The sequence below is a fragment of the Pseudoliparis swirei genome, chromosome 24 (genome assembly GCF_029220125.1).
Source record: "Pseudoliparis swirei isolate HS2019 ecotype Mariana Trench chromosome 24, NWPU_hadal_v1, whole genome shotgun sequence".
NCBI classification, from domain to species: Eukaryota; Metazoa; Chordata; class Actinopteri; order Perciformes; family Liparidae; genus Pseudoliparis; species Pseudoliparis swirei.
This window is the reverse complement of record NC_079411.1, coordinates 14713023-14736464: the sequence shown is the minus strand read 5'-3', so window position 1 is coordinate 14736464 and position 23442 is coordinate 14713023. Positions and strand designations below refer to the sequence as shown.

Here is a 23442-nt window from a genome sequence, read left to right as displayed (position 1 = left end):
CTCGGACTCTGAAGGAGGCTTTCCATCCAATAAGAGCCCAAACGGGTTCATTTCACTTCCCAGCAGAACAGTACCTGTTTGACCTTCTCCCTCTCCTGCTCGGGGGTGATGGCCGCTCCGGTGATGCGGAGGCTTTTCTTGAACATGGCCATGCGGGTCTTGGCATCGCTGCGCTGGATCTTCGGCAGCCGGGCTCTCTCCTGCGTCTGCTTGTTCTTCATCTCCTCGATCAGCCGCTGGTTGTAGCGCTGCATCTGCTCCATCTCCTGCACAAGCAGACACAGAACATTGGGGGGAGGGTGGAGCTCCCACTTTCCACTGCTCGGGTTGTGGCGGGAACAGAAGCGCCCCGCCGCCTGTACCTTCTCGTGTCTCTTCAGCAGCTGATGCCTCTGCATGAAGTACTGGTCTTTGAGCTGCTGCTTGAACAGCTGGTGTTTCTCCTGCAGGTGGCGCTCCTCCAGCTCCCACATGGCGGCCTCCCGTGCTAGTGGACAAACGACAGAGCTAACTGATTAGAGGAGCCATTCACAGGCTTGTTTACTGCTCATCTGACTCCTTCCACTCTCTGCCGCCCCAAACCCCGCCCCCACACACACACACACAGAGAGGACCGGACAATACGAGTGATAACCGGCCTCGAGGAAGATATGCGGTATGAGTTACATAAAACACATTTGGTGATGACACATTGGGCATAAGTAAAGAAGTAAACTCCAAACTTCACCACCCAGAACCGCTGAATGATGATTATTCATTTGCACACGGTCAGAAGCAAATGTATTTAACGTTTGTATAAACTGGATAACTGTTGAACTGAATATGGAGGTCCATGTAATAAAGTAATAAATACATTCTGGCACTAATCATCAAACTAACCATAAATATTGTCACCGAGAGCCTTTATATATTTTTTTAAAGAGAGAAGTGAGGGTGAGAGGTTTCTCACCACTACATTTATGACGTGCTTCACTTCTGCGGCCGTGAGTCGAATCATTGGGAAGAGAACATCCTCAAAATGTGATTTGGTGGTTTACGCCATAAAGATCACTTCTTTTTATTTCACAACGAGCTGCTCTGAGGCGCTCAAGTGTCCAGGATTGCTTCTGCTGAGCCGCCTGTTCCGATGTTCGATGCTGCTGCAAAGTGTGATGAACGGATAACTACGAGAGAACGCCAACGTGGGTAAATAGGATACGATAACAGTAAGATGATCTGTTTTGGTCTCGTGGACAAAGAGCTGACCGGGCTTTGTTGTCGACTCCAGACACAAACTGAAAACCGGTCGGATACGACTGCCTGCCTGCTAGAAAATCTGCTGTTTTTCACATGTTCAAACCTCATCGCCAGAAATAATCTTGAATTGAATTCTAGATTGAATTATTTTCATGGAGTGGAGAAAACACCTCAAACTATCGGAATAATCGGAGTCCAGCTGCGCTGACCGTTCTCTACGGACGGCACACGAACACGGCATCACGGACCGACGGTCGGCCTGGTCTCACGTTCACCTCGGAGGAGCTGCTGCTTGTGGTTGAGGCAGTCTCTCTCGATGGTGGCCAGCTCGAGTTTGTGCTGCTGGATGATCTTCTTCAGAGCGGTGTCCAGATCCTGCTGCTGCTTCTGAAGGAACTCTTGTTCCTGGACGGAGGAGGACAGAGGTTACAGGGAACGCAGGAAGAGGCTGCAGGTCACATGGTGTCCTGCACCCACAGTAATGAGGATGATACCGACAACCATCCTCCTCATTAAATTATTAATAACAATAAATCAGCCTCATCAGTGAGAAACTTCGACACAGGAACCTTTATCCATACATTAAGCTGGACAGGCTGTGTGTGTGTGTGTGTGTGTGTGTACGTGCTTGCCTACAGGCTTTCTGCCAAGTTCACCCCAGGCTAAGCTCAGCTGGAGCTGAAGAAGCAGACGGTAACAACAGGTAATAAAGAGCCTGCCCCCCTGCCTGTTGTCACATTGACCTGTAGGGTGTGTGTAGTCTCAAGAGTAGTGAGTCATACTTTGAGAGACAAGAAAGAGGCCAGATTACAAATGTGAGAGACACGTGGGAGCGTTGGACAAGGTGCAAGAGGACAGCTGTAAAAGACTGAATCACAACACGGGCCTCCCAGTGGGTCACAGGGCATTCCCTCAGACTTTGATCTAAACACTCTGAACCGGTGACGGGGCTCAGCACTCGGGGAAGGGGAAGGGTTGGAAAAGGCACGACGACAGCATCGGACGACAGAAGAAGTATCTGCCGGATGACTCTGTGATGCTACCGTCGCATAGCAGGAAGACTGTTCCAACAACGGGCTGAGAGGAAGAGCAGAGAGGAACAGTGTGTGTGTGTGTGTGTGTGGGTGTGTGTGTGTGTGTCAGAGTTCAAGAGTCACAGCAAAGCGGCGCCCTCATTAACTCCCTCGGAAGGACTTGGATAATATCGTCTTTGATACGGTTCATGATCGCGTTTGTCACGCGCTTGGGAGAAAGGCTCCCGCCCCCTTCGCCCTGCCGGGCGGCCGCGAGCCGCAGAGAGAAGTCCAGTGAGGAGGAAGCCGCGGCTGGATGAACACGGACATTAGAAGTGGCAGCGCAGACTCGTTGAGCTCCTGTGGCTAAACGGCCGTTACGCATACACTCACAAGACAGATCAGAGAGGCTTTTGTGTGCGTCAACATATCAAAATAACTCACTATAAATAGGACGTGTATACAAGCTCTCCCACCGGTCTGCGTGAGTGCCCAGGGAAGTGAACGGACATCAAAGGTGCTCACCTCTTTCTTGCGGTTCTTCAGCATGTTCTGGTACTTGGACAGCTCTTTGTCCTGGTCGCCTTTGATGCGCTTGGCCTCGTCCCGGAGCCGGGTGGTGTGCTCCTGCTCCAGCCTCTCGATGGTCTGCTTCTGCTGCCGCTCCAGGTTCTCCACCTCCTGGTCGTACTGACGTTTCTTACTCTGGAAGACACAGGGGTGGGGGCCACACAACAGTGTTATTATTCTACCTAAACCTCAACAGACGCTTCGAATGTAAAGACAAATACCGTTGCCATTTGCTACAGCCTCAACAGTTACTGCAATGACAAGTGAAGGGACTCCTTCACACAGCAACATGAATAGTTTGCCCTGGAAAACCTGGATCTGTGAGCAGTGGAAGAAAACACTCGGATGAGTCATCGCCTTTCACACTTTTTCCTACATCTGGTTCTTTTTTTACTTTCTGCACCGGGTCTGCTCAACAACCACAGAGTGACGTCTTTTCGATGCCCAGCCCGTTTCTTCTGCTTCTGGTGCTCCCAAACCTCCAGATGGCAAAAGAGTTCCGTTACACTCCGGCTGGTGACTGCTGCTGAAGTTGTTGTTGTGTAACTTACACAACAACAACAACAAGTGAAAAGCTGAAACACCTCCACGAAAAAAGTGACGTGACTGAAGGCTCACGAGAAGCTCTGGAATGCACACATTCGTTTCATAAAAAATATATATGACGGGAAAATGAGTCAGATAGCAATAATACGTATATTTACATTTAATCCATCCGTTGCTCTATTATCTTTTTTTAAGAACTTCTGGTTTCTAGAAATACCTAAAGCAAAAGCTGCCCGACCACAACGACTTCCTCCCCTGGGAAGAGCTGCCAAAGGGCTGGGAAAGAGGAACACTGTGTAACATCGAGAGCCAGTATCGGAATTAATTTACACAACTATATTTTGATCAGTGTATAATCATCTGAAACTAAGAATCATCGTGCTTTTGTTTGCTTAGACAAATCTCTTTCTATCTTCTATGCGTCAGTAGACAGAAAGGCAGTCTCCCGTCTGAGAGCAGAGCCACAGGTCCCATTGGAGGTTGTAAATCCAGCGGTGCGTAAACATTGGAGGCTGACCGATAGCGTGGATGGACCCCGCTCACCTACCGCCTCCCTCCCTCTGGCTCTCCCACACGCTCTGCGGGGCTTTGCTTGAATATTAGCCGCCTGACTCGACCCCACAGCCCTCAAATAGAGTATCTGACCCTTCATACTCATTCATACACCACAAGAAAGCCTGCGGGGGGAAATCGGGGTTAAGTGCCCAAATACATTGACTAGCGGAGCTGGGATCGAACCGCCGATCCTTTGATTGGAGGACGACCCTGCTCTGACACAGAGCCACAGTGGCTGTTTGAGGGGGGCACCAGTGATCATTGGTTGATGATGACTCCAGAAAGACGTCATCCTGTAACTCTCTGAGAGAGTCCTGACAACATTTAAGCAGGGCTGTTATACTTTATATGCACAATGTCATTTTCTGCTGCTGCGGGGCCTCCCAATCTCCCGAATGTGGCGAGTGGGATTGTAACAGATTAAAGCAGCTTCACGTTAAAATCTGTGTTTCTCTTACGCTGGTCGGTGGACACAGAATGTCCTGGAGGGGCTGCTAGCCGAGCTGACGTTTGCTCAGCTCGTTTCACTAATAACTTAACAGGGTTTTTCCTGGGTCAAAATGGGTCTTCGGTGCTCCCAATTTTTTTTTAATGTGTCACTCTGTCCATTCGCGCACCTCACAGTTGCGTAGTGATCAGACAAGAAGACACGCTTATCAACTCCATTACTATTGATCAAAACAGAACGAGGGTTCGGCTGTAGCCTCCTTGAAACATACTATTGAGAACATATTCGCTGACATGCACGTGATGAACACAGTTTGTTTTTTTCCATCGCAGACTTTTTTTTGCCATAAAGCACAATCACATCAGACGCGACTATAAAAAACGCAGCCGCACCAAAAACGCCTTGGCAAAAATGTGCCGGGCAAAACAGCACGGTGCGCCTGTGGAGCGGACCTGCGTGCGCAACCAACCATTGATTTTGGGTTCAATATATTTTAAAAAAAGAAAGGAAAGAGTACGGCGAACACCACCATCTATTCCACGAGTTGTGTCTCGATGGCGAAGCTTTCAGTTGCACTTCCGACCGAGCAGAAGTCAGTTTGAGTCGTGTTTAGATTTAGAATTATAAAGATCTTCGTAATTAAATACCGCTAATATAATATAGAATATGAGGTTGTCCTCGGGAAAACAGGAAGGAAAGCCCGACTCCTGCTTGATTCGATTGGCTGCATTGGCCGAGTGTGACATTGATGAGCTGTGCGCCTTGCGCTTAAAGTTGAGAATATTTAAACTTTTAACCGCGCCTGAAAAACACAAGAAAACCGCGCCGCGTGGCATTTAAAAGGCGCGTCTGAAAGTCGCGCCGTACCATCGGGAATCAATGGTTTTGCGGGCAACGCGTTTTTGAGAGGCGCGTCTGGTGTGATCGAGTCCTTAGGCGTTCGGGAAAACGGCTTAGGCGCGCGCCCACATTTTCTCTATGCAGGAAAAACCCTGCTTAAGAGCCAGGTACGCGATGATTAAAATCATACATCCATTTACAATATAGAGCTAAATACCACCATTACCTAAATATTGCATTGTAAAAAGTCAACTAAAAAGTGGACAAAAAGCCAGGACACTAAAAGAAGATATGAAGCCACTGACATGGGCCCCTATCCATCAGGGCTAGTTAACCAATCACACACACGGCATATTTTGGAGTGAGGTGTTTTGCCTAAAAACATCGCCATGGACGAGATGAGCTGGGAATTGAACCTTCGATCTTCAGATTGAACAGCCCACTCCCCTCAGCGCCACGTTCCGCCTCATGTTCCTGCCATGACCAGGACGACGTAATGACCAGACGATGGTGGGAAACATGGATACAAACTGCCGTTTGGTTGGATGCATCAGAACCGTAAATCCTTTGTGAGAGGAGCGACTCACCGTGGTCTCCTGCTCAAAGCGCCGGAGGATCTGTTCCTTCTGCTGCTGCAGCTTGTTGCTGAGCTGCTGCTGGGCCCGCTGCTCCTCCTTCTGCAGGAAACGCAGCTCCCTCAGCTCCTGGCGTCTGGAGAGGAGAGATAGGGTGGTGGAAGTGTGCATCGGTTTGGCACCAAGCAGATCAGTGGTGAACGTACTTGATCTCTAATGGAGTTCTGATATGTGGACAGGAACTCCTCAGTCAGGCTGAGCACTAAGGTTACTAGGCAACCCATTTACACACAACCCACGGCCAGTGAATACAACGAATGAAGGCAGGTGAATACCTCAGGAACCTCATCTCCTCGTTCTTGGTATCATTGTCAGTGATGATCTTTGATGTCGTCACGCTCACTTCCACTCCATCCACCATGAATCTGCGAGTCTTTTTCATCGTCTTCTTCTGCCGCTTGTTGTCCTGAAAGAACAGAAAAAAGAAGACGTGTCCGAGGAGGCCTCTGTGGCTCAGCTGATATTCAAGTGTGTAGACTTCGAGGGTTACCTGTACGGAGATCGAGCCCGGCTCTTTTGTCTTAGACAGGAAGCTTGAGATGGACAGGTTGAGGTCCACGCTGCTGTTGTCTGCGACCGAGTTGCTCAGAGAGTCGGAATCTTTCTCTTTGTCATCCGTAGCTTGGTCTGGAACCGTCTTCTCATGTTCTGTATTCATCTTCTCCTTTTCTGTGGGCTTCTCCCCATCCTCCTGCTTTGGGACACCTTCATCTTGCTCTGGTAGTGTCAGTGTCACCTTGAGATGTTTGTACCGGTCCTCCTCCTCCTCCTCCTCCTCCTGCTGCTGCTCCTTCTCCTCGGCTGGTGCGTTTGACTCCTCTATAACAGCCATCTTCTCCTCCTGCGGAGCCTCAGTGCCCTCTGAGCTGGCCTGTGGGTTGGCTGGAACCTCTGACGTGTCAACTTCCTTTTCATCCTCGACTGCAATCTCCAGCTGCTGCATTTCCTTGACCGGTGCGTCTGGTGCGTTCTCTGGTTCTGGAGAGGCAACATCTCCTCCTGCTTCTGGGGGCTGTTCCTCCACTGGTTTCGGTCCCAGCTCTCCTTCCTCATCTGGAGTGTTTAAGGTCTCCTCAACTACCGGGGAGGCGGCCTCCTCCACAAAGCTAGTGTCCACCACGTGGTTGGCCACAGGGAGTTTAGCGGGTGGGGGCACAGTGGGCTCCACCTTCTCAGGGACTGGTTCCAGGCTGGAGGGAGAGAGGGGGATCTTCTCATCCTCGGAGCTGGCAACGCTGACATCAGAGTGGGCGCGTTTGTGGCCCTGAAGCAGTGACAGTGAAAGATTAGGATTATTAGTTTGACCTCAACATAGAGGGGGTGCACTAATGACCCACACCTATTAACGCTAATTAATTATCACTTAGTCAACAAAAAATTAACCAGAAAACAGTTCTGATAATAAATGTATACTTTCAAGCGATCTTTTCAATTGCCCTGATACTTTTCTTTGTTTTTATTGTGGTATACTGAATATCTTTGTGTTATTGGAATACATCCATAAAATAATGAGCAGGTAAATAATTAATGAAAAAAGTTAATTGAAGTTATTTGAAGCCTAATCACTGTAGATAAAATAAAAAGATAAAAATGTCTTTATAGCTGGGCATTGAACATTAATTTATTAACAATATCCAGAGTTTGGAATCAAAATGTAAAAATTAATATTAAAACTCTCAAAATAAATATAAAATAAAGGCACACAACCAAAACAAGAAACAAAATGGACTCTTTTTGATTTTTAAATAAAAAGACTGACATTTCAATGTTGAATCATGAGCAGATGATCGATAAGTTAATAACATAATTTAAAAGTCTTCTTAAAGGACTGGGTGATAATTTACCAACATACTTTACTGAAAAAGCTTTTTAAAATGTTTTAATAAAACCAGAACTAATAAAGTTTGCAATGATGAAACCAAATCCTCCCACTTAAGAATCTGGAAATTACTAAAATGCAACCATCAAAGCAGTGGCAGATGAATCCTTTTATAATAAGCTGATCAACTAACTTACTACGTCAGCTCTAGAAATGCCCTTTTCAAATAGATTTGTTAGAAATGTTTACACACCGGGTGGGCTTCCGTCTCTTCCTCCTCTTCTTCCTCCTTGTGGACTTCGATCTCCTCCGTGACCTCAGCCTTGGCCTCGGCTATGAGCTCCCTCAGGGGCCTGCTGTCCGTCACGCTGGACACAAATGAATGCTGTGCAAAAGACAATTCAAAATAACTCGGTTGGTAATCAAGATTTCGTTTCCATCGTTAACAGCCAGTTCACATTTGACCCGCTGCAATAACAGAACTTCAACCCAGTTGGCCGGAAAGACGGGAAACCCTGCAGACAACTAATCCAATAGACCTCGACAATTAAATAGCTCACAGTGAAACAGACGGTTCTCTTTTGTCCACCATATCAGACAACATCCGAAAAACCACACGGTGCTCCTGCCCCCTTCTGTTGCCCTCCTCCCTCTGGAAGGAAACAATCAGCTTTTTTGAGATTACCTCACCTCCTTCGTCTTAGAAATCTGCTGCACATATTCTATCGCTGTCCTGAGAATATGCAGCTTCTTCGATATCAAAACCGTCATTGGCGGAACACCGCTGTGTTGGACTTTCAAGCCCATCAAGTCGTCCGCTGTACAGAACAATCCTGTAGCTGCAGCGTTCTAATGTATTTCCTCTGTGTGTGTGTGTGTGTGTGTGTGTGTGTCCTTGCTGCTGCTCTATCAAGTGGCTCCGACTCGACGAGCACCGTAAACCCTTAAAAAAAAAAGCTGCCCTGCTGACGTCGGCGCAGGCACAAAGGGATGAGCGGATGAGCGGGTCTCGCCAGGACACTCGGGTCACTACCTGACGCAGACATGGACAGGTAAACAGCTGCCATCTTGAGTGGCAGCTGGTACATGGGGATGGGGAACGAGGATTAATAGTCAACTTTGAGTGAAATAAAATGATGGAACTCTCGATATAAATAATGTATTATATAATTTAACGATGTTCTTTATTCTTTCTTTTCCTTTAGTCTTGACACAAATGACCATTTTGGCCTCCGAAAGTGTTACCTTGCACAGCAGCTGGATTTCCGCGAGAACAGGGTGATCACATGAAAATCCACCGGGTCAGGGTTGAAGTAAGGCTGTGAGGAGCTTCTGCCAGCTAGGGGCGGGGCTTAGGTGTGTGTGAGAGGACATGGAGAGGAGACTGTTGGTTGTCAACAATGGTGGCTCCGGATAAGGTCAGTGTAGATGCTGCAGTGTCTTCTATTCTATTAGAACTGGAGAGGATTTCCTCAATGAAAGAAGAGCAACGGACGACACTGAAGGTTTTTCTACATGGAAAAGATGGAGAAGACTCTCACTTTTGGTCAGCGTCTGATTGACCGACGGTTCATCAAAACAGTGTCTGTCCTTTTCCAAACCGCTTCTCAGATGGTTCTGACGGGTCAGGTTAGAATAAATGTACTTTGGTCACCAAATACAAGGGCTTGGTGGCATTGGGCCAATGCTTACCAACATTATTCCTGTTTTAACTGAAAAAGTTGTGTGAATGTTTAAGAGAAAGGTACCTGAAGCAGTTGTGTGGGGTTCCATCTGTTGTCCACATGCTTGTCCAAACACCGCTTCAAGAAGTCACTGAATTCTGGGGACCTGAAAAGAAAAAAAGAAAATGTATTACTCTTCTACATTAAAGATCTCTGCACATCACGATACCATGCAAAACCAATCCACGACCATTAAAACCAGTGGCTTTACCAGCGTGAAGGCTGCATCAGGGTCGGAGGATCTGCCTTGGCTATTTTCAGCAGGACCCTCATGGGGTTCATCTCGTGATTGGGCGGCTCAATCTGTGCCAGCTCTATCAAGGTGACCCCGAGGGACCAGATGTCGGCCTTGTAGTCGTACGGACGGTCCTTGGACGTCTCGCACATCACCACCTCTGGAGCCATCCTGGCGGCACGGAAGGAAAGTCACAGTCAGGAGATGTGGAGTTCGTGGATGTTTGCTCGTTGAAAAAAGAAAGACAAACTGATAGCGAGTCAGTTTCACCTCCTTCATGACGAAAGGGTTCACCGACCACGAAAACATGTTTGGTTTGGTTTTAAGCTCACCAGTAAGGAGTCCCAATGAAAGAGTCTCTCCTCTGCAGGGTTTTGACGTTTTTGGCAGACACACCAAAGTCAGCTGAAGACAAAGCAAACCAGATATTCGTTGGTGGGACACCAGAGGCATTTCTTTTCCCAAACTAAATGACAAACAGCACAACTGCTAATCTCATTGGTGCGTGAAAAGAACAAAGAATGCGGCCTGCGAGAACACCGTGTGCCGTTATCACATTTGGTTTTAGATTTGCACGATGACATCATGCCTCGTCTGTGTCGCATGTGAGTAACGGCACCTCTGTGTCTGTGTGTTGTGTCACTGGACAGAATACTTGCTGTGTGTTATCTCTCCGAGCTGGTTCCATCCACCAGAGTGACTCATGCCCCTCTAAGAGACACTGCATCAGCTGGTGGATCCATGTTTGTTTACACAGAGCAACGACTGCTGTGTGCATGACGCTCACTAATTCATTACGATGTCCGCTACAGCCATGCAGCAGTACTTTCGCTTTCGCCTTAAAACTGTGCAGTTTAAGTCACAGTTCTTTTTAAAAAGGGGCATTTTACTGATCATTATTAGTTGCATTATGGGAAATGTGTGTGCTTGAAATGGGACAAAACTTCACACAGAGCTGTGTTTTCAAAGAGGCTCCTACCTATAAAGTGCCAGCGAGGTATTTCATATCGTGGATGATAAATTGTTTCTTCAGTGAAACATCAGATTAGTAAAAAAAAAAAGTGTATTTGAGACTCCATTGGTCCTGTCATCTTTAACACTGAACAGCAGCAGAACCAGTGCCCTTGGTAAACTGACAAATATGTAATGTTAACCCTCTGGAGGCTGGGGGCATTTTCTCCATTCTACAAAAAAATGTAAATTCACCTTTTAAAGTCTTTTGCATATGACACATACCCACGTGTTCTACATCAAACATTCCAGAACAATCTCAATGAGGCACATTGTCCTCGCGCCGTGTTCTCTGGTTCTCTGACTGACAGGCTGCTAATGAGCCTCACCTGTGAGGTGGGAGGTCCTTTGTGATTTACTGAGTGTTCATTGGTTGTTTTTTTCGCTAAATGTTGACAGACAAACGGATTGACAAATCACGGTGAAGGTTTCGTGTGATGAGTTATTTCCGCGCCGCGTCACCCGACACGTTGCTCAGAGGTTCTGTTGGAGAGGCCTGTGTGTGTATGAGTGTCAGTGTGTGTATGTGTGTATGCGTGTGTGTGTCCGACGAGAACAAACACTGCACTCAGATTACTGAATGCGTTTGACCTGTTGTGAAAGGATGGATCGTTGTACAGCAGATCCCTCTTGAGTAAACATCATACAGACGATGGCCAAAGGCTCAGCGCCTCATTGAAGCAGGAAAATGTATTAAAAAGACTATATAACAGTTTTCATTTTTGTGGGATTGTCTTGCTATCTTCATGGAGCCGCCGATGGACTGAATCATATCCATTCTGGGTATGATGTTGGGAGACAGTTGGAGGATCTGTAGCTGGACTTCCTGGCGGTTACAGGTGGATTTAAACTCCGCCCGTACCCAGCTTGACATCGCCGTTCAGCGTGAGGAGGATGTTGCCAGCCTTCAGGTCTCTGTGGATGATGTTGTTTTCGTGTAGGTAGACGAGGGCTAGCAGGGTCTGCTGACACACCACCCTGATCTGAGGCTCCGTCAGAGGTCTCTCCAGTTCTACAGGGGAGCACACGAAAAGACGTGTGCTCAGAATTATTGACTGTGGAGCACACACACACACACAGCTACATCAACTGTATTAATGACGAGGACTGTAACGTGGTCTAGAGGTCTTTATGTATTCCTTAAGGCCTTTACACACCGAGCAGCACAACAAATAATCTGCAATTTCAAAAAAAGGTTTGAATAGATTCACGCAGGCAGATGACCAACCACCAGGATCCTGTTGACCCTGAGCCGCGTCTGAGCTAAACTGCAGCCTAAAGCTACTGGAAACCTTTTCAATGAGTTTCCTTTCAGCAAAAATGCTCTGGGTGAATTTGACTTCCCTCTGGCAAACAGTGACAGTGTATATGTCCAGGGCCTTTATTGTGAAAAGGAAGGGAAGGAGTAGATCTGGTCTGCGCCGATTTTGTCAAGGTTGAAAGGAATAATAAAGTTTGCCGCCTCGGTTTAGACTACGCAGCCTATGTTGTTGTTCTATATAGTGAACAAACAAAGAGAAGATCATCGGTGCCAACCTGCCCACCATCCAAGACCTGTACACCTCCAGTCAGGAAACGGGCAGGAAAAATCACTGCAGACCCCTCCCACCCCGGACACAAACTATTTAAACTCCTCCCCTCTGGTAGACGCTACAGATCCCTGTTCGCCAAAACCTCCAGACACAAAAACAGTTTCTTCCCCCTCGCCGTCTCACTACTCAACGGCTAACTCACTGTAGCATATATATATTTATCCCTGCACTTCTCGCACTTGTATATACTTTCTTAAGTCACTTTCTTAAACTTCCTAGACCGTTGCACTGTTTGTTTTGTACTGCTCTGTTCTGTTTTGTGTTGTGTTGTAATGTATATTTTGTGTAAGCACTGAGAGACACTTTACCAAGTCAAATTCCTTGCCTGTGCAAACTTACTTGGCCAATAAAACTGATTCTGATTGGTGGCAGCTTCCCGCTGTGCTAAAGCCTTTACACTGACCGTGGGTATTTCCACAGATCTGTTTGGTGCCGTTTTGACAACAGTTTCCTTTTCGTCATTCTGACCTCGATGCAAAGAAGAAGTGCTGACTCACCTAGCATGACTGCGTCCACAGCCCCTCCAGCACAGAACTCAATGAGGATCTGCCAACATGCAGGTGGAGGGAACACAGAGTCAATGTGGTTTTCAACACGCGTTTGTTCATGTTAAAACAGCGTTCTTCATTTCATGTTGATCATTTAGAGCGCAGCGATGAGCCGGGCAGCAACAATGTGAAGCGGAAGCGAGCGCAGGCGAGTCGTGATGAGGCAGCGATGCTGAAGTTGAACACAGTGATCCGTCAAAGCTACAGTGAGGGCCTGGAAGGCTCAGAGAGGAGGACCACTCGCCTCTGCATGAACATGCTTTGTATACATGCAACACTCAACAGACTCTCACCACCAAGTACTCCAACCACCTGAAGCAATTGGAGTGTGAATCTCCACCCGGCCTGCATGAACGAAACACTCCGAGCTGTTTAAGAGCTTTCAGTACGGCTGTTGATGAAAGAGGATTGGCCCAGTTAGGGGCCACATTGTGGAAAAGGTTCCACACAGCCGTTCGGTCCAAAGCTATAAGGCCAGGCCCTCGGCCTTGTTCTGTTAATAGGATTAAAGATTCTATGGACGCAGCACTTGAGGCAGCAGCGAGTGTGATTAGCGGTGAAGGTAAAGCATCTGGAGCAGAGTGTCTCTATGAAGCTCATGATCCTCTCCCCCGAGCCAAATGCCACACATGAGGGAAGAGGAAGTAAAGCCCGCAATTCTGCTATTTTGCAACCATTGAGAAACTAATTGTGGCGGATATGCTGGTTAAGGCCTCCGGATTGTGTTATAGGGTCAGCCTGCATTTCAAATAGAAAGTTAGTAAATCTTCTCAGAGGGTATTTCCTTAAAAAGGAACTAACTTTTCATCAAGGTTCAATGGCCTTCCATTATTCAGTTGAGCTTTTCTACTTACAACAAAAAGCCCTTTCCAGGACGTGCAATGCCTCAAGTCTCAGAACAGTCTTGGAAAGTACACACACACACACACACATATACACATAGACACATATACACACACTAGTGATTCTCTGGAGGCGTGTTGTTGTTTTAACAGCTCTGCTGTTCTACAATGGGCCCCACAGTCGTTGTTCACCACGGGGTCAGGGCCGGGGTCAGGGCCGGGGCATATTCTCTCCTACACACAAACACTTGGAGAAGGGTGCACCCACATATTTACTAATCCATTACAGAAGGAGGATGTGAGACTTTGTGTGACCTCACCTACATTAGCAACATCACTAGAGCCTTAAAAACAAAACAAAACTGTTGCTGTGCAACTGAAATTGGAAACTGCGGTCAACGGGTGACACAATTTAGGATGCAGTTCTGAAGTCAGTCCCCTCCTGGAGTTATGTGGAATGAAGCCATTCATCTCCAGGAGAAAATATACTGGACACTCTCTCCGCTCTGATCAGGTGGTACACGAGCCAAGATTAAAATCAACAGGCAACCTCGATCAGGCCACGGCCATTGTTCGGAGGACAATGGGGAGGAAAAAGGAGGAGCACTGAAATGAAAGACGCAGGTAATCACCAGACTTGATAAAGACCCCACTGTCTTCTTTGATACGCGTGTACTGACTCGAGTGAGTATGTTACAGGAGTGGTGAGAATTTCGCACACACACACACACGCACGCACACACACCTAGCGTTTAGAACCGAGTGTATAATCCTATCTGCTGACACAGGATTGCTCCAGCGCCGAGGTAAAAACAAGTCAAAATTCACTGAAGCCCAACATGCCCTTAAACAGCTAAAACTGAGACTGTGTATTCCAGGGTATATAAAAACTAGTTTTTAAATATGGCAGATGACCAAAAAGAAGCTTAAATCCACAGTTAATGGATTATAAACTAGTTTGATGATTAACAGTTTAAAAAGCTGCTCGTCTCTGCTGCTCATGTGAACTTTGCCCCCTACATGTTGATAAGGTAAAGGAATTCATAAAGCCTTGCGATAATAGTACAGTCCATCCATCGCATCTCTTCCTCTTTTCTGGGGGCGTCGGCTTCCAGGGGGCAGCAGAGCACCCGAGACATCCCTCTCCCTCGCAACATTTTCCAGCTCTTCCTTGGAAGCCCCGAGGCATTCCCAGACCAGATATATGATCCTACCAGTGTGTTCTTGGTCCACCCCGGGGCCCTCTCACGATTTAGAAGCGTCCGGAACACCTGTACAGGTTGGTGTCCAAGAAGATCTTGATCAGCTGGACCCTTTAGACGTGTCTCTACTTGGAGCACCCTCTGGCTGTCTGAGCTCCTCTACCCATCTGGAAGGCAGAGCCGTACCACACCTTCATCCCCACTGCTGCCTGCTCTCTCGCTACGTCTTCCCCTTACAAGTGATGCTTCATCTCTCTCGCTCACTCGACCTTGACACCGAGGACGTTGTCGGCTCAGAGAGCTCTCCCCTCTACTCACCCACAGCTTGCTGTCAAAATAGAACGCGTCGAGCAGCTTGACAATGTTTTGGTGGTCGCAGGAGGCCAGGATTTCAATCTCTACCATGTAGTCCTCCAGCTCCTCCTCGGTCTTTGTGTCAATAACTTTGGCTGCAGCAAGAATTCCCGTCACTTTGTTTTGCGCCTGTAGGACGAGAACGTGATCAGAAGTTTGTGTGGTTATTCAGGTCAGTCTTAAATCTTTCTTTTCTTGTGCTCGGCTCTGGTTCAGAACATTTCCCTGCTCAGGATAAACACGTGTGATGTTAAAGACTCAGAAGACTTGGTTTATGTCGGACTTCAAAGTTGTCTTGACCTCAGACCTGCATCAAACGCACCCGTTGAGAGGATTTGCTGTAGGTCTGAGTAAGCTAGCGGGACGGTAGACAGGTGTTGTTGAAGTAGAAATTCCTCCCGTTTGTTTTGGGTTTCTCTGTAGGCAGGATGTGCTTAAAGGCGATATGGGAAGCCCCCCCTTCTCAATGGCCTGCCATACACAGCGTTTAAAATCACATACACCCCCATGATCGACTCATCGGGCCTAAAGCAGGCCGCTCATAGTTCACTCGGAATCACTATGAACAGTGGGGTGTGTCCCCGTGATGCATCACAACTGGTACGACCCAACACTCAGACACAACTCTGCCGTTTACTGTTTGTAGATCTCCTTTAGCTTGCATCTGCGCTTGTGGAACAACGTTGAACAATAGAATGACAATTCCCTCTTTCTTTTCGTTCTTCAACAGTCCTGCCTGTTGGAATGCTGGGAAATTAGCACCATGTGATGAAATTATTGTGCAAGAAGATTAAGTTTAGACTAAGTATGATACTAAATAACACCGGATTAAAAACGTGGGCAATTCCAACGGTTTCCCAGGCGTCCAGAAAGCCAAACAATCAATGTGAACTGCATCGCTTCGTCGCACACTTCCTGGTATCACATGGCTGGGCACTCCCTTATGATAACATTTACTGTCACTAATGCAAATTAAGCTTCTGGCTCAAGCAAAACACTGGGGTCAAACCAAACAACCCTGTCATCGATGATGGAGGGGAGAGGGGGGGTTTGTGTGTTAGATTGTGGTTCATTTTCAGCTTTACTTGTCATGGAGACCAGGTAGTTGAGCAGTCATGTTTAAGCAAGATGAGGGGGGGGAGTTGATGATATTTTGGATGTCACAGGTACATAAACTATAAAGGAGAGGGGTTAGACAAGTAGGAGTGACCTCAGCAGTCCTATTGACCACCACCTGTGGCCCAGTGCAGGTGTACCGGTCTGAGGGGACAAGATAACTAGGGGGAAGGCCACTCAACGAGAAGCTCCGAAGGAGACGAAGTCCTACCTTGAACACTTTTCCAAAGGCTCCATCTCCCAGCTCACCGATCATATCCCATATCTCCTCCGGATTCTCATCTCTGCGCACGTGCTCGTACTGCTTCTTCTTCTTTTCCGAACCCAATCTAAAGATCTTACGGAAATTAAAGAACGACATGATGATCCTCTGGTACTTGCGTACAACATTGACAAAGGAATCCCCCCCCTTTAAAAAAATAACGGTGTCGCGTGTCTTGAACAGTTATAGAGAGCACGTCTTGTGGCTGCTATGTGCGTCCCATTAGTCAGAAGAACCCGCTCGGAGAGCGCTAGCTTTCATGACAGTTCGGACCGAAACCTAGCCTAGCCTTTCACGCCGTGTTGGGCCAGTCCAGAGAATAGCTCCTTCTCTTCGGGTCATTGTTAACCCCTACATAGGCTTACAGTTAACGTAGACGTGTCTGTCATCTGATATCCGCTAGAAGAAGATTTTATTTTAATGCGAGGCGAAGTAGGAAGAAGCTCGTCGTCGTTCCAACTCCCGACGACCCACTAGCCCGAATACCCTGTGGGGCTCTCTCCCCTTTCAACCAAAAGAAGACAAAAACAAAGGAGGAGTGAGGCGTCCTCTCAATTACTTGTATACTACAGACTAATTAATCAGTTTCCTTTAGGCTTAAAGACGGGTACAGTTGGTCCCGTACGTTAACATTAGCTAACACGGTTAAAAAAAGGAAACGAAAACGGTCACCGGTCCCTTGGTGTGAGACGGGTTTAGTAATCTAGCGGATTTAGTGTCTGCGCGCGTCCTCGAGTGCGCGCGTCTCCGGTTCTTTCTCTCTGTTCTCCTCGTGTTTGACAGTTGGCGGGGTAATTACAGTGTTCTGCTGCCCTCGTCCGTATGGGAGATTAAATACAACTACAGTGTGGGGTGGGAGGCGTTTAAACAGTTCACGGCAATACTGTGACTTATTTTCAGCAAGAAAAAAGAACATGTGTTCTACTTGTTTGTTTTAGTGTTACTGCGTCAACGTGCCACCAACACTTCAGTCAAGCTCCTTTGTGTTCCTGAAACTACATGTCCCATACGCCATTGCGAAAAACAACCGCGCCGTACAGACAGTAAAGCACGAACACGACTATTTCAAACATATGGATAGTTGAAGGCTACTCAGCCCTTGACATATTGCTATCATGTTATACGTATGTATTAACCCTACATAGTCACTTTAAATAACAAAGACGCATTTCACGTAACTCAACGAGCCGTCACGTGACTAATATTTTGGGTTCCTGTCAAGGCACGTCCACCGGAGCTAGCTTAATTTCTTCGCCGACAAAAAGCAGCTGGACAATATTTGCCTCTGTTTTCACCATGACATGCAGCCAGCCACGATGGACCCAGCAGACGAGCCCGCCTCGATGTTGTGGGGACTGGACCCGATCTTCTCTGCCTTCGCCAGGCTGTATGTCAGGGACATCCTGGAGATGGCCGAGTCCACACAGGTGCCAGGTAATAACAGCTAGCGGTCCCCGTAGAAACACCGGGTCTGTCACCGACTGGCGGTCCGCGTGGGCTTTATGTGGAACCGTCACAAGGAACGTTACAGGTCGGAAGGTTTGTTCCCAGCAGCGAAGGACCTGAACATACAACGAAACAAACACTATTGATCAAATAACCAAGCAAGCTATTTACAAACTAATGTCAGTTGCTGTAAACTAGCTAGTTAGCTGACGTGCATTCAATTCAGTTTATTTTATATAGCCCATTATTACAAAAGACACATTTCCCTCAGTGGGCTTTACAATCTGTAAGACTGTACACATACGACATCACTGTCCTGTTAAAACAATTCGCTCCTTTGTAAACTAACCTAGTGGACAACGTTATAAGAAGTTTTTATTATTTATATAAATGTAATGTTTCAATACGTTTACCATTTGATATAAATGACATCACTGTTACTTGTATCGGTGACTGTTTTTGACTTGCACCTCATGATGTTGACGATGATGATTTTAATAATGAACTTTATTATTATTATTATAATTATTTGAGACTATTATTTCTCCCCGTGTCTCACAGGTATTTACTTCTACAACCTGCATCCCATCTATAAAGTCGATGTGCTTGGGACAGTAGTTTACAAGAGAGAAAGAGACGACTTCTTCTGTTATGGAGGTAATCCTTCTGTGGAACAAACACCCTTGAGTGTGAACACTGTCTTTAGGAGTTATTTTGGGACCCGCTGTGGCAATGTCGGCAAAGAGCGGCATTGTTCCCTGTTATGGATAATCTCCATCTCTGACAAAGCTCCAGTTTCTGTTGATATTTTACCAACACACACACTCCTGTTATATAAAAGCCTGAAACAAACACGTTTATCACCTTCCAATCTCAACCACAATCGAATGCAAAAACACATTTTGAGTATCTTTCCTTGTGTTCACAGTGGATGACGGCACTGGTGTAATAAACTGCCTCTGCTGGAAGAACGACCTGTTGAAAGAGGAGGAGGGTCCTACCAAATGTGAGCTTGCATTTGTATAAATCTGTGTTGGCAAGATACGTTTCAGCCATATTTACACATTTGAAATAGCTTTTAGCATCCTCCTAATCAAACTGTTGATTAGTGTACCTTAAAAGTGTAGCGTCGTTATCAATTAGTTAAACTATTTTTAAAAGGGCTTCATAATATCATTATTAAACATTAATTTATTGCCACAAACTATTGCGTTATGTCCGATATTCTTTTGTCATCTCCAGCAGGAGGAAAATGCAGTGAAGGGGGCTTCAACCCCGTCGCTGAACTGGAGAAGCTGAGACAGGCCCAGCAGGGCCGCTTCCGTCTGGAGATCGGAGAGCTGCTCCGAGTCAGAGGACCAGTGAAGACGTCGAGGCAACAGAGAGAAATCATGGCCTCCACCTTCTGTGAGTTCATAGGGCTGTCCTCTGAGGGCACAGTGTCAGTTTGATATCAGAACCCATCATCCACTGTCGCTTAACTACCTTCCAGTTACACCCACCAATGTCCCCCAGATTACCAACATTTAATCGGTGGTTCAGTAGAAACTACAAATGCCCAAACTAGAACACGCTCTTGAAGTGCCGAGCAAGAACACTCTTTATCCTATTACTGCAGTCTCATTTAGTCATGACCTACACATGTCTTTCTTCCTCACACAAAGACACACACCCACACGCAGCCACACACAGCACATTCTATATCTGAGAGTACCTGTTATCGATATCATCTGCCCATTCATCGTGTGTGTGTGTGTGTATCTGTGTGTGCTCCAAGATAAAGTGAACGACCCAGTGATGGCGGTCCAGATAGAGTGGATGATGGAGGTTCCTCGGCTCTACAGACTGTGCTATGACAAACCGCTAGAGCTGCGGCCGAACGCCACGGGGTACGAACATCTCTTTTATTATTGATCACATTTGTATTGAATTTCTAGATATTCATTTAAAATCAACAAGTTAAGCTGAAAAACAGGACAAATGTATGTATAATGTATATGTACACACACATACATGCATAAATACACATATTTGTAACCATACACATAAAATACAATCAATAAAAAAACGAAAATTAGATATATATATTTTTTAAACATTTATCTCTTTATGCACCCTTTATACCACTGTAGCCTTGTTTAGATCCAAATGGTTTTATATTAACCCAATTTCCTAGAAAATGTACGAAAGAAAATTCTTCTCTTTGCGTTTCAAACCACCACTGAATATTAGTAGTTGGTTCACCAAGATAAACAGTGAGTGGCTGTAATACTCCAGTTGGGTGGAACTAAATAGTTGCAGAAGAACATAATTGAGTTTATGATCTCAATCTCTAGTTTCAAATCTTCTTCATTACAGCGCGATGTTCAGTTAGTACATTATTATTTTGAGTCAAACAGATCATAAAGCAGGTTATGGGTTTTCAATTCTATCAAGTTAATTGTAACATTCTGATCCTAAAAAAATCTTATTCAGCGTTCGGTTCTTCTTCGCTCCACCCTCTGGTGTCACTTCTGGTTATAAAAACAACGGAGAAAATGCTGAACTCCAAGCTTCCAACCGTTGTCATCAAACTCATGGGTGATGACAGTCTATGGTCTAATCGGGTGGATGCAAACCCACCAAACAAGGAATTTCTCATAAAAGAGCCATGTGTAAAAAGTAAATTAGAATTAAATGCATAGTCAAGAACTCTGCACTTTACAGAGAACAGCATAAATTCATAATTTAATACACAGTGACATATTGGAAACTTGGAATGAGTGAATTGGGGAAGGACGACCATACCGTCTGATCGTGTGTGTGTGTACACTGCAGGATGCGCTGAGAAAAGTGGGACTGAATGCTTTTGAAGCGATAACGACCGTCATTCAAGCGTGTCACTGACATTGCAGTTGTGATGTGCCTTGCGATATTGGTAGGCGTAATACAATTTGACATCATTATTCTCAATCTTCCTGAAAAACATTAAAATTGCAGCAACATTATGGAGTTAAAATGATGATAGAATTTTAAATGTTTTTTGCACACATGTAGCCTCTAATAGATATAGCCCCTTATGTGATTTGAACATTTGAAAAGACCATGTTGTGAATTTGATAACATTTATAATAATTGCGCAGCCTTAGAAATATGCAGGTAGCATGCAATAAAATAATCAAATATAAAAAAAGAAATTGCAGTTAAATACTCAGTTTTATTTTTGGAAAATGGACATGGACCTATAATGAAAGCAGGCTTTAATCTAACTACCGGCACAAAGACACATTTTCTCTGTTAACATTCGTATGAACTGTATTAAGGCCAGACTTCTCTCTCTGCTCAGTGACTCGGCCCTCAGCTCGCTCAGCAAGGCAACGAACATCATCAAGGATTTCTTCCAGCAGAAGTCGGTGACCCGGTTCAGACCGTATGACGTCCAGGACCTCCTGCAGCCTCTGATGTCCAGCCAGCCACCAACAGCATCAGCAGACTCGGTACGCACAAACAATAATACTGGTGGGATCCCTTCATTTCTGAAGATGTGTGGTGGTGGAATCAATTGATGTGCCTTAGGTGAGAATGATGAACCAAGGGAGGAAGGACGGGCAGGATTTCATTCCTCACATACAAGCTCATTTGTATTCTTTCATTTGAAAACATCATCCTTCATTTAGTTTGTTCCTTCATCCTATGAAACCAGACAAGAAGACATCACACTGAGCTATTTTCATTTATGAAGATCTGAAACAGAACCACAGTAATCGATGCCGCAGTGTCTGCCTCTGACTCATGTCACCTCCCATCTCCACATGCTTATTGGCTGCAACACCAGCGTGAATGCTGCGTTGTTTTGAATGGAACTTCACGTCCGCTCTCTGTTGCTGTGCAGGCGCCCGCGGCGGGTCCCTCTGCATGTCAGCAGCTACGCCAGCTTCTGAAGGAGGCCCTGCAACTTCTACAGGACGAGGGAGTTGTGTACCGCAAAGTCAAATCCCAGGATGAAGTCTATCACGTAAATAACGTCTCCAGTAAACTCCCCTCACTTCAGTTGGTTATCTTACTGAGGATTCACGCTGTTGCCCTTTTTTATCTCCCGCCAGGTGACGGCACATGACACAGATCTCCTCATCGCCGTCAAAGACGTCATCAGGGAGGACTCTCAGAAAGAGAAGTGTAAGTAGAGAGGAAAAGGTTTCTCTGAATGGGTTTGACCGTGTTTGGCTTCAGCAGCCTGCTCTCCTCGCAGGTTAACGCCCGCGGGCTGCCGCTGAATGGTTACGCATTGTTCTGGTCCAGTGGTTGTATGCCACTTTTGTTCTGACACAGCCTTCTATACATCATACGCGACATTATTGAAATAATAATAATTACTAGTATTTCTGGTGCAAAGTAGAGATGGTGGCAATGTAGAATCCGCTAGTCTGGCTTCCTGGGTCCATAGCAGTCTACACTTACATCAGCACTGGTTGGACGTCCAGAACAAAGGCAACAAGTTTTCCCTTTTTAAGTCTCGAGCTTCTGATCAACGTTGACCTACTGTGTTTTTAGTTTGACTCGTGGTAATCTCCTTGGGTGGCAAGTGTAGCAGAGATTATCATTCAGTTGAAGAAATAACAAATTCTAGCTGTTTCTCTGCTTGTACAATCACACCTAATTTATGTCAAAACAATTACTTCTTGTGTAGACATATTGAAAAAACTAAACTCCATGAATCCCTCTGTTCCCTTCGCATTCTTTTTTTGCTCACGGCCACATGCCTGCGTGCTGACGGCTGCTTCCTCCCGTGCTCGTAGATGCTGAGAAGGGTTGCCACATCCTGCACATCCTGTCTGCAGTCAGGCAGCGCCACAGCCTCAACGTGAGCAAAGCCACGCTGGAGCTCGTCCTCAACTCCCTGGAGAGCAACAGCGACATCGTCAGCACCAGCGACAGCCATTACACCGTGTTCTGACCTGAGTGTGGCGGCGGGAACCTTCGGTGTCACTGCAGACACGGCGTGCACTGTGGTTTATTGCTCCAGAATGTGATCGTCCAATATGTTTTGAAGTGAATCATTCCGTTTGTTCGTCATGACCACTGGGAAGTGGGGCTCTTGCCAACTTGAAATGACTTCTGCATAATGATCGACATTCAGGAAGCTTTCAGGACCACGTGGACTTCACTGTTGTAAACATTTACGATAAAAGACCTGTTGAGGGATAGGAGATGAATAACAGGCCAGGGCCATGCTTGGCTTGATTAACTCGCTAAAGGGGTTTAGGGGGAAAAATGTAAGACCTCTTTTTTTAACCCATTCATTTGCAAGCCAGTATGTTTTCTTGTTCTTTTTTTACTGTTTCATGCAGAGAGATAATATTAAAAATAATATTCATGCAAGAAAATGTGATGCTGCAATCCAAACATACCATCGATGTATCACATTAAACCACACTCTCAACCAATAAAATGTGTGTGAGTTAGAGACCA

General features: G+C 46.1%; 2 protein-coding genes across 5 annotated transcripts in view; one reads left to right on the top strand and one right to left on the bottom strand.

Moving 5' to 3' along the window:
• The window catches only part of slkb (STE20-like kinase b), a 20648-nt gene extending 2712 nt beyond the window's left edge, over positions 1-17936 (bottom strand). For 2 of the 3 annotated variants that reach the window (XR_008830917.1, XM_056409405.1), the window contains exons 1-15: positions 16498-17210; positions 15135-15299; positions 12722-12770; positions 11495-11644; positions 9954-10026; positions 9598-9792; positions 9411-9492; positions 7916-8047; positions 6334-7107; positions 6119-6249; positions 5796-5919; positions 2775-2954; positions 1512-1641; positions 363-487; positions 75-266 (exon numbers count right to left, since the gene is read on the bottom strand). Coding sequence is in view for 2 of the 3 variants with exons in the window: in XM_056409405.1 (XP_056265380.1) it covers positions 75-266; positions 363-487; positions 1512-1641; positions 2775-2954; positions 5796-5919; positions 6119-6249; positions 6334-7107; positions 7916-8047; positions 9411-9492; positions 9598-9792; positions 9954-10026; positions 11495-11644; positions 12722-12770; positions 15135-15299; positions 16498-16647 (2652 nt within the window). In the remaining variant the exon portion in view is untranslated. Of the gene's footprint in view, positions 1-74; positions 267-362; positions 488-1511; positions 1642-2774; positions 2955-5795; positions 5920-6118; positions 6250-6333; positions 7108-7915; positions 8048-9410; positions 9493-9597; positions 9793-9953; positions 10027-11494; positions 11645-12721; positions 12771-15134; positions 15300-16497; positions 17211-17843 lie in introns of those variants that run through there. The other variant, XM_056409406.1, reaches the window with a different exon arrangement.
• stn1 (STN1 subunit of CST complex) lies at positions 17850-23442 on the top strand. Of its 2 annotated transcripts, none has more exons than XM_056409413.1 (9): positions 17850-17982; positions 18556-18651; positions 18923-19000; positions 19237-19401; positions 19778-19883; positions 21320-21470; positions 21866-21988; positions 22077-22149; positions 22770-23442. In XM_056409413.1, exons 1-9 carry the CDS (start codon positions 17850-17852, stop codon positions 22925-22927), a joined length of 1083 nt encoding a protein of 360 aa, XP_056265388.1. In that variant the 3' UTR covers positions 22928-23442. The 2 variants fall into 2 exon arrangements, with proteins under 2 accessions (XP_056265388.1, XP_056265387.1); XM_056409412.1 differs by having other exon boundaries at positions 19772-19883.

What these genes read in the sequence shown, in the direction of transcription:
- stn1 (XM_056409412.1), top strand. Translation starts at nt 17,850, where the DNA reads ATGCAGCCAGCCACGATGGACCCAGCAGACGAGCCCGCCTCGATGTTG. An exon ending in CGAGTCCACACAGGTGCCAG is followed by an intron (nt 17,983 to 18,555) that starts GTAATAACAGCT and finishes CGTGTCTCACAG; the next exon opens with GTATTTACTTCTACAACCTG. An exon ending in GGACTCTCAGAAAGAGAAGT is followed by an intron (nt 22,150 to 22,769) that starts GTAAGTAGAGAG and finishes CCGTGCTCGTAG; the next exon opens with ATGCTGAGAAGGGTTGCCAC.